The sequence below is a fragment of the Pan troglodytes genome, chromosome 11 (genome assembly GCF_028858775.2).
Source record: "Pan troglodytes isolate AG18354 chromosome 11, NHGRI_mPanTro3-v2.0_pri, whole genome shotgun sequence".
Taxonomy (NCBI): domain Eukaryota; kingdom Metazoa; phylum Chordata; class Mammalia; order Primates; family Hominidae; genus Pan; species Pan troglodytes.
Window position 1 is genome coordinate 80,316,760 of NC_072409.2, and position 14,807 is coordinate 80,331,566.

Here is a 14,807-nt window from a genome sequence, read left to right on the forward strand (position 1 = left end):
CAGTCTCCTTTGTCATCACTCTCTCCCTTGCAGTCTATGCTCTCATCTTACAGAACTTCTAGCAGTTCCTTAAATTCATCGTATGCTTGCATATGTGTGTGTCCAAGCCTTTGTCCATGCTGTTTGACTCTTTTTTCCACTTCTTTTGCTGCCAGCGCCCAGCTCTGCCTAGCCAGGTTTTATTCATCCTTCAGGTCATCAGTTCACATATCACTTCCTTTGAGAAGAAGCCTTCCCTGACTCCTACACTAGGATCAGTCCCTTCACTGCATGCTTGTGTAGAAGACTACATGTCTCTTGTAATGTTTCCTCATTTTATGGTGACTCCTTACTGTATCTGCCATGCTGGAGTGTAAGCTCCCTGTGGGCAGGGGTCATATGTCTCTTGTCCACCATTTCATCTTCATGCCTAGCACAGGACCTGGCACATGATTGGCATTTAATTTTTTTTTTTTTGAGACAGAGTTCCGCTCTTATTGCCCAGGCTGGAGTGCGATGGCATGATCTTGGCTCACTGCAACCTCTGCCTCCTGGGTTCAAGCGATTCTCCTGCCTCAGCCTCCCAAGTAGCTGGGATTACAGGCATGTGCCACCATGCCCGGCTAATTTTCTATTTTTAGTAGAGACGGGGTTTCACCACGTTGGTCAGGCTGGTCTCTGACAACACATAAAGAAGCACACAGCCATTGTAACTGTAACTCCCAACCTCAGGTGATCCGCCTGCCTCAGCCTCCCAAAGTGCTGGGATTACAGGCGTGAGCCACCATGCCCAGCCTAATTTTGTTGAATGACTGATGATTGTTGTTCAAAGCATCCCTAGTGCTTCTCCAGCATCCATCGGATTGAAAGCAAAATTTGAGGATAATTAAAGAATAAAGGGGTTATTGACTATCCTCTGAACCTCCTCCTGTTGGCCCCTCCTATCTTTGGCTGTGGGAGCAGAGTTTAGCAGCTGTTCCAGGTAGAGTATGGTGTGCCTGACTTGCTCTGTGGGAGACTCGGTCCCCAGGGAATTAGTTGTCACCAACTGTTTTCAGTGTGTCTTCTCGGCTTTGCCCTCTTCCTCTTCTAGAGTTGAATGATTCCCCAACCGATGCTCACAGGAGGCTCTATTCCCCACCCCTCTTCCACCCACCCAAAGCACTAACACACACTGGCAGCATTCACAAACATACCCATCACCAACTGCACCCCAGGTGTTGTGGTCTACTCTCATCACCTGGGCTCACAGTGACACCAATTACCATGGGATTATCTGTCCTCTTCCATGTTTGAGCTCTTAGTGTGTGGACTGTCCCACATTCACTTGAGACAGTGTAACCAGTCCTTTACCTATCTGGTATCACCACCAGTTTCCTTGGGACGTAAGCCCAAGGTACAGTCTGATCCAAACTCTCCCCTTCCTTCATCCAAGCCCTTCAGGTTATTCCTCCCTGGTCTAAGCCCAGCATTATTCCTTTCTTAGAATTCTTAGAATGTCAGAGCTGGTGGGGAGGTGGTAGAGACCTCAGAACCCTGACAATCCCCTGGTTCTTGGCTTGCGGCCCAGGTTCCTAGGAGTCCAAAACGGTAGGGAGGGAGCCTAAAGTTTCTGACATTTTGTTTTTTTTATAACTTTTTTTTTCTAACTACAAAGTAATGCATGCTTAATGTAGAAAACTTGGGAAAGGCAGAAGTATAAGAGAATTTTAAAAATCACCCTGTTTGTCCCATTCATCCCTTTAGCTTCAGTGATCCAGTGCCTGGCACAGATACAGATTAGATACTTAATACACATTTGTTAAACACATTATCTTCAATTCCATTACCCGGAGATAAAAACCACAGTTAACTTTTTATTTTTATTTATTTATTTTTTTTTTTTGGAGAGATGGAGTCTCGAACTCCTGGGCTCAGGCGATCCTCCTGCCTCTGCCTGCCAAAGTGCTGGAATTACAGGTGTGAGCTCCCGTGCCTGGCCACAGAGTTAACTTTTGATTGTTTTGCCTTCCAACATTTTATATATGTTTTATACAAAGGGGATTATATTATACACCTTTGTAGCCTGCTTTTTTTCCTCTCAGCAATATACTTACTATGTGCGTTTTCCCATATCGATAGCTTCTTTACAACACCATTTTTAATACTTTCATATCATTCCTTCAAATGGCTATACCTTTTCCTAGCCAATTCTGGGAACAACTGACCCCCTGGCATTTGGCATGGGCCCAGGACAGAATGTGTACTGTAATGACCGCCCCCCGTCCCAATTCTCCAGATAGGACATTAAGTTCCTGCCAGCATCTGCAGCCCGTCTCCTGACTCAAAGTTCAGGCTGCTGCTCCAACATAGTGCCACTCAGAGGAGGGCTCCACACCTGCCCCCCACCTTGCCCTGCCCTGCCCTGCCCTGCCTTGGCCGGCGCCGCGCACCTAAAGCGCCGCCCTGGCGGTGGGGCTGGACGGAAGAGACCCTGCGCAGTCCGGCCGCTCGCCGCGCATGCTCCTTCCTGCGCGCTGCCCTCCCCGGCCCCGCCTCCGCGGCTCCCGCCCGCGAGCGGTTGGGATTTGAATCTGCCGCGGACTGCAGCCGGAAGTGTCGATCCCTCAGCCAGGCATGGAGCTCTCCTGCCCCGGTGCGCGGTGCCCGGTGCAAGAGCAGCGTGCCCGCTGGGAGCGGAAACGCGCCTGCACCGCCCGGGAGCTGCTAGAGACCGAGCGGCGCTACCAAGAACAGCTGGGGCTGGTGGCCACGGTGGGGGACCTGGCACACGCTCCCATTATAGGACAGGGACCCCAGGGTGTGGGAGGGTCTCTGCGAGGTCGGTAACCCGGAGTAGGGTGGTCTTGGACTATCCCTCTGCATGTAGGGAGCCTGGGCAGACTTCTGCGTTTTCTGGGGGCGCTTGGCGTTAGCCTTCTCTTCCTCTAGGCTAAGAACGAATGTTCTCTCCTTCCGCAGTACTTTTTGGGGATCCTGAAAGCCAAGGGGACCCTGCGACCACCTGAGCGCCAGGCCCTGTTTGGCTCCTGGGAGCTCATCTACGGCGCCAGCCAGTGAGTGGAAGGGGCACAGGGAGAGGAAAGGAGGGAGAGTCCTGGCCTGTGGCCGTGCACAGAGCTTGGAGTCAGACTTAGGTTCTATTTGGAGTCCGCCAGTTACCTCACCTGTGGCCTTGGCCCAGTGCCTTAGCATGCCCTTGTTCTCCATCTGTACAATGGGGTAATAGCACTACTATTAGTGCTATTCTCATGAAAACTAAATGAGGTGGTGCTTGAGTGGTTCTAGAGCTGCCCTTTTGCTGTCCTTGCCCACACAGGGAGCTGCTTCCCTACCTGGAAGGAGGATGCTGGGGCCAAGGGCTGGAGGGCTTCTGCCGCCACTTGGAGCTCTATAACCAATTTGCTGCCAACTCAGAGAGGTCCCAGACCACCCTGCAGGTAACCTGGAGATGACCTCAAATCTTGCCCCTTACCTTTCCCCTTCATCTGGAGACCCAAACTTCATACATTTCCTGCATTTATAGAGCCCTCTGGGTGCTCAGCTCTGTGGTAAGTTCCTTGTAGAGAAACAAGAGTTTCTCTCAGGAGCACAGCTTACTGAAGGCTGGGAATGTGGATACAGATGAATGCAATATAAGGAGTGGCTTCTCTCCCTGCTTCCAATCCTTTCTCCCTCACTCCAGGAGCAGCTAAAGAAAAATAAAGGTTTCCGGAGGTTTGTACGGCTTCAGGAAGGCCGCCCTGAGTTTGGGGGCCTTCAGCTCCAGGACCTGCTCCCTCTGCCTCTGCAACGGCTCCAGCAGTGAGTGAACTCTTGATTCCAGCCGCCTCTCTCTTTTAGTTTGTATGACTGCTGCCCTCAGCTTTGTGGGATGCCTTGGGGTCGATCCCAAACTCCTGCCTCGACCCTGAGCCAAATTGCTTCTAAAAACCTTTTGCAAGAGTAAATGTGAACCCATTGGAGTACCCAGGGTCTGCAGCCTGAGGCCCTCAGCTGGAACTGTGGAACTTTAAATTGAAGTGAGGGGGCCTGTACTAGGGCCTGAGGCACGGTTTCTGGAAAAGTTTCAGATGCGGGGCTGACCTGGGTTAGAATTTCTGTCTCTGGGTTAAGCCTGAGTTAAGGGCTATAGTCAGGCTGTCTGTAGCATCCTCCTTGGGTTGATAAACTTTCATCTTCCAATCTGGCCTCCTGAAGTATGGCTAGTCTGCCAGTGACTCTTCAGTGTGGGATGGAAGAGGGCTGTGTGGTGTGAGCCTGGTTCTGAGTCCTACATGAAAGAAGGGGATACAGTAGCCAGAAGCAGATCTTTCCTGGCCTTCAATTGAAGTATGGGTAGAGGGTGATCTGCACATCAGGCAGGGGGAATTCTGCCTGGCTCTGCTTCCCCTCAGACTTCCCACTGTTGAATTCCAGGTATGAGAATCTCGTCGTAGCTTTGGCTGAAAACACAGGTCCCAACAGCCCTGACCATCAACAGCTCACACGTAGGTTCTTGCTCCTCGGCAACGCAGGCTGGAGGCTTCCTCTCCTGTATTCCTTTCTGATTCTGACCTCCAACAATGTCTGGTATGACCCTATCTTCCACTGACATGTATACAGTGTCCCTACTGCTCTGCCTTTTCTTCAAGAAGTCAGACCCTGACCCTGGTCCCTTCCAGAATAACCTCTTTCACAACCATGGCACCCAAAGTCAAAGTTATATGGGGAGTAAGGTGGGAGATGTTATTCCAGGGGCTGCCCGACTGATAAGTGAGACTGCCCAGAGAGTCCATACTATTGGTCAGAAACAGAAGAATGACCAGCACCTTCGGCGTGTCCAGGCTCTGCTCAGTGGACGCCAGGCAAAGGGGCTGACCTCAGGTAGCTTGCCTGCTTCCCCTTCAATCCTCAACTGCCCCATCTTTTATTTTTATCTAACTCCAAATGCCGACCAGCTGCTCTTTTCTTACTCACCCTTCTTCCTGTACTGACCCAGCACATAACCCCTATTTTCTCAGCCTCCCTTTCCTCTTATTCCCATGTATCTTGAAGCTGCACCAGAACAACAGCGCTCCCATCCCCCAGGGCGCTGGTTCCTACGCCAGGGCTGGCTGTTGGTGGTGCCTCCCCATGGGGAGCCTCGGCCCCGCATGTTCTTCCTCTTCACTGATGTGCTCCTCATGGCCAAGCCTCGGCCTCCACTGCACCTGCTGCGGAGTGGCACCTTTGCCTGCAAGGCCCTCTACCCCATGGCCCAGTGTCATCTCAGCAGGGTCTTTGGCCACTCAGGAGGCCCTTGTGGTGGGTTACTCAGTGTAAGTAATAGGTGGGAACCCTAGACCCAAAATATGTCTCAGATGCTTATGGGCTGGTTTATCTCCCTGGTCTGGGTCCCTTTTCATAGGAACAGAGCCATCTACATTGAGAGAGGATAGCTGGGGCTCGGGCTTCATACCTAGTCATTGTCTCATCCCTGAATTAGCTCCATGGAAACAGCAAGGGCTTCAGCTTTAGCCTGGACCTTTCTGAGCCATGCGCTAAGAGGTGGTCTCTCTCTAGCTGTCCTTCCCTCATGAGAAGCTACTGCTTATGTCCACAGACCAGGAGGAGCTGTCACGCTGGTACCACAGTCTGACTTGGGCTATCAGGTAAGTTGTGTCTTCCCCCAGGAAGGGTGCTGTGATGAGGCCCACAAGCAGGAAACATGCAGTTCCTGTCTCACGCCCTACATTGGTCTGGCACACCCCAGCCACCAATCCCCAGATGATTTTGTCTGAATAAAGCACTCATACCAGTGCCTGAACTGACTATCTTCTCTCCACAGCAGCCAGAAAAACTAGAGGAATCTTATAGATTCCAGAACTCAGGATACCTCAGGAATAGGACACAGCCAAGAGTACAAAGGAATCTTCAGTACTGAACAAAACAGAACCCTTCATGATTTGACAAAGGTCACTTTCTGTTTGCCTGGACCAAGCTACTCCAGATCATCTGACCAACTCTTAAAAATCACGGCCAGGCACAGTGGCTCATGCCTGTAATCCCAGCACTTTGGGAAGCAGAGGTGGCAGGATCATTCCAGCCCAGGAGTTCAAGACCAGCCTGGGCAACACAGTGAGTGAGACCCTGTCTCTATTTAAGAAAAAATAATTAAGAAATTTTTTTATTAAAAAAGAAGAATCAGGAAACCAAGTCCAACCCAACTAAACCTCAAATGAACCAGCCCCTAACACAGATGAGGGGATTTGGGACTGATAAGCTCTGTGCTGTGTCCATGGCCCGTCATTTATCAAGGTTGCAGCTTTGTAAATGTGGCTATTTTTATGTTGTGTATAGTTTCTATCATTTATTTTTCCACTGGATTTGAGTAAAGTTTTTTTTCTTTTTTTTGGGAAAGACCCTTCTGTCTCAGTTTTGCTATGAGAAAAGGGATTTTTCGGCCCTGAACGCAGGCATGCTGGTGGCCTCAGGAATATGAGGAAAAGAGCTGGAGCTCCCTCTATCTTCTCTGCTGTCACACTGGAAGGCAGCCTCTTTTTGTCCTAATAAGGACAGCTCTTCAAGAAGGCCCAGTTGTCCTTAGGCACCTAGTATGGGTGTGTACAACCAACTAGGATCGAAAAAACACACAGGAGCACTCCATCATGAAAACAGACTTTGTTTTAGTCGACCTTCAGCTGTCGTCCCTCCTTCCCAGCCAAGGCTGTGACTGGGGCCCTTTGCCACAGCCTGGCTGCACCTTCTCCGTAGTCCCCGCCCCACCTCCCAGGAAGTAGCTAGGTTCCATGTCTCTGTGCTGCAGTTTGTGGGCTCCTCCCAGGCCTGACTGTCACCAACCTCCTCCTCGTCCTCCTTTAAACAAAAGCCCTCAGGAAGAGGTCTGCTGGCCTCTGTGTGGGGAGAGATCAGGAATGTTCCAGTTTCAGAGACTTTGTCTCCACCTCCAGCAGACTTGCCTCCAGAGCCTTCACCTGGTTCTGAAGCCTCCATATCCTTGTCTGGCTTGCTATCTTGCAGCAGCTCGTGGATGGTCTGTAGCTTCATGTTCAGAAGCTCCTGCTGGGCTCCAGCCAGAGTAGTCACACTGAAGAAATGTCCACTCAGTGGCTCCCAACCTATATCCCCATTCCTCCCTCCTGCCACAAATTCCCCCAAAATTCACAGAATCATTGCTCTCCTCACCGCTCAAAAAGGGGGTCCAGCTGGGCCATCAGGTTGTTCAGGTGCTGCTCTGTCTGGGCCAGCTGTTGTGTCAACTGGGCCAGCTGTTGCTCTGGGGATAAGGGAAAAAAGGGGGCAGAAGTGGTTATGTATCTTCTGCTGTCCCCTAAACTCCCCCGACCCAGCACAGACTTCTGCTAAACCCACCTGACTGCAGTGGCTGCTGCTTGCTTGCCTCCTCGTGGAGAACCGCAGTTTCATCTTTCCCCTGTTGTGGAAGAAGGAAAGGGCAGTACTGAAGCAACAAGGTTCTGCGCCATCACCTCAGTCTCCAGAGCCAGCCAAGAGAGAGTGCAATTTGAGATGGAGACAGTGATTGGGTTTTTACCTCAGAGAATCACAATCCTAGTCTATCTAGCTCCTCACCCAGCATATGAAGCGACATGTCCTATGTCCCACACACGGTCAGTTTGCTGAAACACCTCCAGGAATGAGCAACTCTCTCCGGTTTGAAAAAAGCTCTGGTGGCTGAGTGCTGTGGCTCACACCTGTAATCCCAGCACTTCGGGAGGCCAAGGTGGGTGGATCACCTGAGGTCAGGAGTTTGAGACCAGCCTGGCCAACACGGTGAAACCCTGTCTCTATTAAAAATACAAAAATTAGCCGGGCGTGGTGGCAGGTGCCTGTAATCCCAGTTACTTGAGAGGCTGAGGCAGGAGAATCGCTTGAACCTGGGAGCCAGAGGTTGCAGTGAGCCGAGATCGCGCCGCTGCACTCCAGCCTGGGTGACAGAGCGAGACTCCATCTCGAAAAAAACAAAAACTTTGGTTGTTAGACAGTTCATGCACAAAGCCAAAATTTGTCCTTTATGTATCTTCTTTCCATAGTGCTTACTGGAGCCTTCCAAAATAATGTCTCCTCAACGTGACAGCCCCTCAGGAATTTGAAGGCAATGGTCACACCGTCACCCCCTTTCCTGAGTTTTTTCTGGTTTATTAATGTCAGTCTTTACAGTCAGTGCTCATTGACGGTGGTTTTCTCTGGTTGTTTCCTGAACACGTAGTGCTCTTAAAGCAGTGCCCTGAGGAGAATACAGTTCTCCGGGGGCATTCTGATTGGCAGGTGAAGCACAGTGCCATGTTCCCAGCACTGATTTGGGAAGTGGCTTGTCACATCCCACAGTGAACTCAGTCAACTGGAATGCCTAACTCTCTTTCATAAGACCTCCTGCTACATTATGTTTCTCCCAGACTGTACTCAGGTCCAAGAACAGAATTTACTAGTCTATCCTTCTCAAAGTTCATCATTAAATTCAGTCATTCATCCTAGCCTGTCACATCTACCTGGGGTCATTATTAGCTATCTCTTCTAGTTTCATATATCTAAACTGGTTCCATCGGTTCTATTTTATAATGCAAGTACGTAATAGGGTCACGGCTAAAGACACAGCCCTGGAAGGTACTGTTTTTCAAAATGTACTGTCAACTTACATTTCAGGGCCTCCTCCCAAGGAGAACATGAGACCACTTCATATCTGGAACTCTAGAAACACTGGCTGCAGCAATCAACCTCCTGTGCCAAGGTTGGCCCCACTCTTGTAGCATGGACACTGCTAGCTAGGTTCAAATCCCAGCTCCAGCAGTTGCCAGCGCTGGGTGACCTCGAGCAAGTGACTACTCCTCACTGGATTGTAGGAGAACTAAATGTGATAGTCATTATTTACAGTTCACCACACGCTCTTCACATCCGTTACCTCCCTGGATCCTCAAAATAACCTCATAATATTGGAAGGCCAACGGACTACTGTCTTTATTTTACAGACAGGGAAGCTGTGTCTTGTTCTTGGTACCCTGGCACCCCCATGGGAGATTCGGGCTCAGGGCATCCCCACGCCCGGTGGTCCCGCACCTGCAGGGGCACCCCTACCCCCGGCCGCCCCGTACCTGCAAACACTTGTACAGCACAAAAGCCACGACGGCCGCGGTGTACAGCGCCCCCAGAGGCAGCGACCCGACCCGGGTCCGCTCGCGTTGATCCTTGAGCGGTGGTCGCCGCCGGGGTTCCGTGGCTCCAGAGCCGGGGTGGGCTGCGTTCCCTGCGGAGGGAGGACACAGGCGAGTCAGCCGAGCTGGGGCCTGGGACCCATGCGCAGTCCCAGCCCTCCTCCAGCAGCCCTAGCTGGTACCTGGGTGTGCCCGGAGGTCGGGATTGGCGCGGTCTCCTAGGACCCCGGACAGCGCAGACACAAGCAGCAGCCCCACCACACCCAAGAGCGAAACTGCGCCCGCCATTGCCGGCCCACGGGTGGAGGGATCGGGCGGGCGGTGCCGAAGCGGTCCGGCATTGGCCGGCCGCCCCAACGCGCACGCGCACGCGAGCAGGCCGGCCGGCTCCGGGGAGGCCACGCCCACTCCCCGTAGGGCGGGGCCAGACCATATTTGCATAAGGTAGTGTCATTCTAGCTTTCCTGTATTTGTTCATTTCGTGTCTATTAGCTATTCTGCTAGCCACAATGCCTCTGAAAGCCTATAGTCTTAGTAGGTTATGCCCGAAAACGGTTTTTTTTAATCTCACGCCACCAACTTTCTCACCCTAATGGTAAAACAAAATTTCTTTAGGACTATAAAATGATAATCTGTGAGGCTGAGAACGTGGTTCGTGCTGAAGGCCTGTATCCTAGGCTACACACTGGGGACTCTGTTCCTCCCCTTTCCGCCTAGGGGAAAGTCCCCGGACCTCGGGCAGAGAGTGCCGCGTGCATACGCACGTAGACATTCCCCGCTTCCCACTCCAAAGTCCGCTAAGAAGCGTTTCCCGCTGAGCGGCGTGGTGCGGGGGCGTCGTCCGTCAGCTCCTCTAGTTACGCAGGCAGTGCGTGTCCGCGCACCAACCACACGGGGCTCATTCTCAGCGCGGCTGTTTTCGTTCCCGAGACCACGGCTCACTGCAGCCTCGACCTCCCCAGGCTCACGCGATGCCTCACCTCAGGCTCCCAAGTAGTTGGGACCGCAGGCGCACGTCATCATGCCTGGCTAATTTTTGTATTTTTTGTAGAGACGGATTTTCACCTGGTGCCCAGGCTGGTCTCGAACGCCTGGTGTCAAGCGATCAATCCACCTCGCCCTCCCAAAGTGCTGGGATGACAGGCGTGACACCGCGCCCGGTCAACGTGGCTGCTTTTCATGCGCGGGCAGCTTTACGCTGTTCTTGGCCTTGCTATGAAGTCCTTGTGCTCATTACTCCAAATATGGAGCATTCCTGAAACAGCCTCCTCTTCTACCTCCCTCTCCCTTTGGCAAACGCCATAGTAGCCACCATTCACTGTGTAGCTGGTACACAACATATGGACTCTGCTTGGGCTAGAATCCTGCCTCCTGTACTCAAGAGCGGTGACCTTGTGAAACTTAGTTCTCTCTCCGTGCCTTCCTTTCCACTCTGAGGAATGAAGATAAGCACTTACTTCAAGAGCTATAATGATTAAATGGGATCACTCAAGTTAGAACCGTACCTACTTATTAGTGATTTTTTTTTTGGAACGGCGGGTCGCTCTCTTGCCCAGGCTGGTCTTAAACTCCTGGGATCCTCCCGCTTCAGCCTCCCGGGTAGTTGACATTACAGGCACGTGCCACCCCGACGGACTCTAGTGATTTTTTAACTTGAGCAGCTACTACTGTAAGCCAGACAGTTGAAATTACACTGACTCTCCCTGACATGCCGCTGCATTCCCTTTCTGCATACTGGGTTCTACACGACCTTCAGTTCTCAGCTCAAGTGTGTTCCCATCATTCAGAACCCTTAATTCAACTTCTAATTTATTCTTTAGTGCCGCTATTTCACTTTCTTCAATACCACTAGAAAAGCAGTCCCCAACCTTTTTGGCATCAGGGACCGGTTTCGTGGAAGACAATTTTTCCATGGACGAAGCGGGGTGGAGGGATGGTTTCCGGATGAAACTGTTCCACTTCAGATCGTCAAGCATTAGATTCTCATGAGGAGCGTGCAACCTAGATCCCTCCCATGCGCAGTTCACAGTATGGTTCGCGCTCCTATGAGAATCTAATGCCGTGCTCATCTGACAGGAGGCGGAGCTCAGGCGGTAATGATTGCTGGCCCCACTGCCCACATCCTGCTATGTGGCCCGGAGCCTAACAGGCCACAGGCTGGTGCTGGCCTGTGGCCGGGTGTTGGAGACCCTTGAGCTAGGCTGGTCCTAAATTCCACAAGGGCAGGAGCCACCTCTCTTTTTTCTTTACCATTTTACTCCCAGAGCCTAGCACAGCACGTGGCGCCTGGCGATAGCAGGCACTCAATGAATCGTTGTTGAATGAAATTAATGAATGGTTAAAATGACCCAAAAGGGTAATATAGTTAAGCTCTTTCAAAGAATGAGGCAACTGCAATTCAGCACGGTTAAGTACGCTACTAATCAGGTAAGAGGCAGGGTGGTGATTTCACCAGTTTTTTGCCTGTCTCTATACTTTCTGTCGAACAGCCTTTCCCCATCCTTGTCTTCCATGATTTCACCAGGCAGGCAGGTGTTCCTTCTGTTCCACAGAGCCTTCCATGGTCTCTTAATTGGGATACACTGGGTCGTCTGTCTAGTTAGATCAAGAGCTCCCTGACATGAAACCATTTCCATTCATCACATTTTTATCTCCAGAGCCTGGCATACAAACAGGCAATCAGTACATCATGTGTGTTAAATAAATGAATGAAGCCAAGATCAGTGGCTTATGCCTGTAATCCCAGCACTTTGGGAGGCCGAGGCAGGAGGATCACCTGAGGTCAAGAGTTTGAGACCAGCCTGGCCAACATGGCTAAACCTCGTCTCTATTAAAAATAGAAAAATTAGCCGGGTGTGGTGGCGGGTGCCTGCAGTCCCAGCTATTTGGGAGGCTGAGACAGGAGAATCACGGGAACCTGGGAGGTGGAGGTTTCAGTGAGCCGAAATCGTGCCACTGCACTCCAGCCTGGGCAAACGAGTGAGACACCGCCTCAGAAAAACAAAACAAAAACAAAAATTAACCAGGTGTGGTGGCCAGCACCTGTAATCCCAGCTATTCAGGAGGCTGAGGCATAAGAATAGCTTCAACCTGGGAGGCGGAGGTTGCAGTGAACAGAGATCACGCCACTGCACTCCAGCCTCAGTGACAGAGCAAGACTCCATCTCTAAATAAATAAATAAATAAATGAAATATGGGTGTGTCTTCTTGTTTTTCCTGAAAGGAGGGGGAAGGGCAGGACAGGGAGAAACCCTCACCAAGGGGAGTTATCATAGTGTAGTTCAAGGGTCCCCAACACTATTGGTCCATGGCCTGTTAGGAACTGGGCCACACAGCAGGAGGTGAGCAGCGGAGGAGCAAGGGTGAGCGGCGGAGTAGCGAGGGAAGCTTCATCTGTATATACAGCCACTCTCCATCCTGGCATTACCGCCTGAGCTCTGTCTCCTGTCAGATCAGTGCAGCGTTAGATTCTCATAGGGCCACGAACCCTATTGTGAATTGTGCATGCACGTGATATAGGTTGTGGGCTCCTTATGAAAATCTAGGCCAGGTGCAGTGGCTGATGCCTGTAATCCCAGCACTTTGGGAAGCCAAGGTGGGTGGATCTCTTGAGGCCAGGAGTTCAAGACCAGCCTGGACAACATGGTTAAAAAAAAAAAAAAGTCTCTAATAAAAATACAAAAATTAGCTGCGCATGGTGGCGCATGCCTGTGATCCTAGCTACTTGGGAGGCTGAGGCATAAGAATTGCTTGAACCCAGGAGGCGAGGTTGCAGTGAGCCAAGATTGCACCACTGCACTCCAGCCTGGGTGACAGAGCGAGACCCTGTCAAAAAAACAAAACAGAACAAAAAAACCACAATACCTGATGATCTGAGGTGGAACAGTTTTATCCCAAAACCATCCCCTCCTCCCACACTCCTGTGCATGGAAAAATTGTCTCCCACAAAACCTGTCCCTGGTGCCAAAACGGCTGGGGACCAGTGGTCTAACTGATGACCCAGTGACAGCCTGGGTATGCAGAGCAGGGTAATAGAAATCTTGAATCTAAGCCAGTTGGCACAGTCGGTGTAAATAAGGGGTTCAGGCCAGATATAATAATGATAAGTGGTCCCCAACTGATTATTGCCTTTAGAGAACTCAGGGCACTATTGCCAGATCTTTTTTCGAAGGAATCAACAAATTAGAATTTTAAAAATTTGAAATCTCCCAATTTTTAACTGTTGACAAGGAATCAGTGGCATACTTAGCATATTTGACACCAAGTGGTCTTTGTGTGTGTGTGTGTGTGTGTCTGTGTGAGAGACAGGGTCTCCCTCTGCTGCCCAGTCAGGAGTGCAGTGGTGAGACCATGGCTCACTGCAGCCCCAAACTTCTTGGATCAGCCTCCTGAGTACCTGGGACTGCAGGTGCACACCACCATGCCCGGCTAATTTGTGTGTTTTTTTGTTGTTGTTTTTTGTTTGTTTGTTTGTTTTTTGTAGAGACCAGGGTATTGCCCAGGCTGGTCTTGAACTTCTGGCCTCAAGGAATCTGCCTGCCTCAGCCTCCCAAAGTACTGGGATTACAAGTGTGAGCCACCTTGCCTGTCCCGGATCATTTAAAAAACATTTTTCTTTCTTTTCTGTCTTTTTTTTTTTTTTTTTTTTTTTTTTGAGACAAGCTCTCACTCTGTTGCCCAGGCTGGAGTGGTGCAGTGGCACAATCATGGCTTACTGCTGCCTCTATCTCCCAGGCTCAAGCAATCTTCCCACTTCAGCCTCTTAAGTAGCTGTGACTACAGGCACACATGCCCCCATGCCTCGCTAATTTTTTAATTTTTTGCAGAGATGGGAATCTCACTATGTTGGTTAGGCTGGTCTCAAACTCTTGGGCCCAAGCTATCCTCCCACCTCAGCCTCTCAAATTGCTGTGATTACAGGTGTGAGCCATCACACCTGGCCCAAATTTTTCTTTCTTTCTTTCTTTCTTTTTGAGATGGAGTCTTGCTCTGTCGCCCAGGCTGCAGTGCAGTGGAGTGATCTTGGCTCACTGCAGCCTCCACCTCCTGGGTTTAAGCAATTCTTGTGCCTCAGCCTCCAGAGTAGCTGGGATTACAGGCACCTGCCACCATGCCCGGCTAATTTTTGTATTTTTAGTAGAGACAAGGTTTCATCATGTTGACCAGGCTGCTCTCAAACTCCTGACCTCAGGTGATCCACCCACCTCAGCATCCCAAAGTGCTGGGATTACAGGCGTGAGCCACCATGCCCAGACCCAAATTTTTCTTGTTTTCTTCCTTTTTTGGGGGGCGGGGGGCAGGGTCTCACTCTGTTGCCCAGGCTGGAGTGCAGAGGCTTGATCTTGGCTCACTGAAACCTCTACCTCCTAGGCTCAAGCAATCCTCCCACCTCAGCCTCTTGAGTAGCTGGGACCACAGGTGTGCACCATCACACCTGGCTAATTTTTTGTATTTTTGGTAAAGACGGGGTTTTGCCATGTTGCCCAAGCTGGTCTTGAACTCCTGGGCTCAAGCGATCCTCTTGCCTCACCCTCCCAACGTGCTGGGATTGCAGGCATGAGCCACCACGCCTGGAACAAAATTTTATTTTTCAAGTGGATCATTTAAAAAAATGCTTTATGGCCAGGCACGCCACTTCTCTCCAGCCTGGGCAAGTGAGCCGAGATTGTGCCACTGCAG

General features: G+C 50.9%; 2 protein-coding genes across 21 annotated transcripts; one reads left to right on the forward strand and one right to left on the reverse strand.

The window, feature by feature from the left end:
* Nucleotides 1-1,550: 1,550 nt before the first annotated feature.
* Nucleotides 1,551-8,921, forward strand: ARHGEF39 (Rho guanine nucleotide exchange factor 39). Of its 18 annotated transcripts, none has more exons than XR_010148944.1 (10): nucleotides 2,507-2,733; nucleotides 2,941-3,035; nucleotides 3,299-3,419; nucleotides 3,665-3,783; nucleotides 4,399-4,469; nucleotides 4,717-4,845; nucleotides 5,017-5,279; nucleotides 5,447-5,612; nucleotides 5,789-6,078; nucleotides 8,623-8,921. XR_010148944.1 is itself a non-coding variant. In XM_016960821.3 (9 exons), the coding sequence occupies exons 1-9, from the start codon at nucleotides 2,596-2,598 to the stop codon at nucleotides 5,802-5,804; spliced, it is 1,008 nt and encodes a 335-aa protein (XP_016816310.1). In that variant the 5' UTR covers nucleotides 1,551-2,595; the 3' UTR covers nucleotides 5,805-6,360. The 18 variants fall into 18 exon arrangements, 12 of the variants coding, with proteins under 12 accessions (XP_016816310.1, XP_016816307.1, XP_016816304.1 ...); XR_010148945.1 differs by having other exon boundaries at nucleotides 5,524-5,612; XR_010148946.1 differs by having other exon boundaries at nucleotides 5,050-5,279; nucleotides 5,524-5,612.
* On the reverse strand, nucleotides 6,448-9,535 carry CCDC107 (coiled-coil domain containing 107). Of its 3 annotated transcripts, none has more exons than XM_009456581.4 (5): nucleotides 9,311-9,535; nucleotides 9,069-9,220; nucleotides 7,333-7,393; nucleotides 7,147-7,237; nucleotides 6,448-7,048 (listed from the first exon to the last, which is right to left on the reverse strand). In XM_009456581.4, the coding sequence occupies exons 1-5, from the start codon at nucleotides 9,414-9,416 to the stop codon at nucleotides 6,607-6,609; spliced, it is 852 nt and encodes a 283-aa protein (XP_009454856.1). In that variant the 5' UTR covers nucleotides 9,417-9,535; the 3' UTR covers nucleotides 6,448-6,606. The 3 variants fall into 3 exon arrangements, with proteins under 3 accessions (XP_009454856.1, XP_009454857.1, XP_009454859.1); XM_009456582.4 differs by having other exon boundaries at nucleotides 6,607-7,023; XM_009456584.4 differs by having other exon boundaries at nucleotides 6,829-7,028.
* Nucleotides 9,536-14,807: the final 5,272 nt, after the last annotated feature.

Bases quoted from the DNA above. Each gene is read 5' to 3' on its own strand.
- CCDC107 (XM_009456581.4), bottom strand. From the start codon at position 9,416: ATGGCGGGCGCAGTTTCGCTCTTGGGTGTGGTGGGGCTGCTGCTTGTG. The intron at 9,221-9,310 runs GTACCAGCTAGG...CTCCCTCCGCAG, and splicing joins CGACCTCCGGGCACACCCAG to GGAACGCAGCCCACCCCGGC. The intron at 7,394-9,068 runs GTACGGGGCGGC...CTTCCACAACAG, and splicing joins TGCTGTACAAGTGTTTGCAG to GGGAAAGATGAAACTGCGGT.
- ARHGEF39 (XM_016960815.4), top strand. From the start codon at position 2,596: ATGGAGCTCTCCTGCCCCGGTGCGCGGTGCCCGGTGCAAGAGCAGCGT. The intron at 2,734-2,940 runs GTGGGGGACCTG...CTCCTTCCGCAG, and splicing joins AGCTGGGGCTGGTGGCCACG to TACTTTTTGGGGATCCTGAA. The intron at 3,420-3,664 runs GTAACCTGGAGA...CCCTCACTCCAG, and splicing joins GGTCCCAGACCACCCTGCAG to GAGCAGCTAAAGAAAAATAA.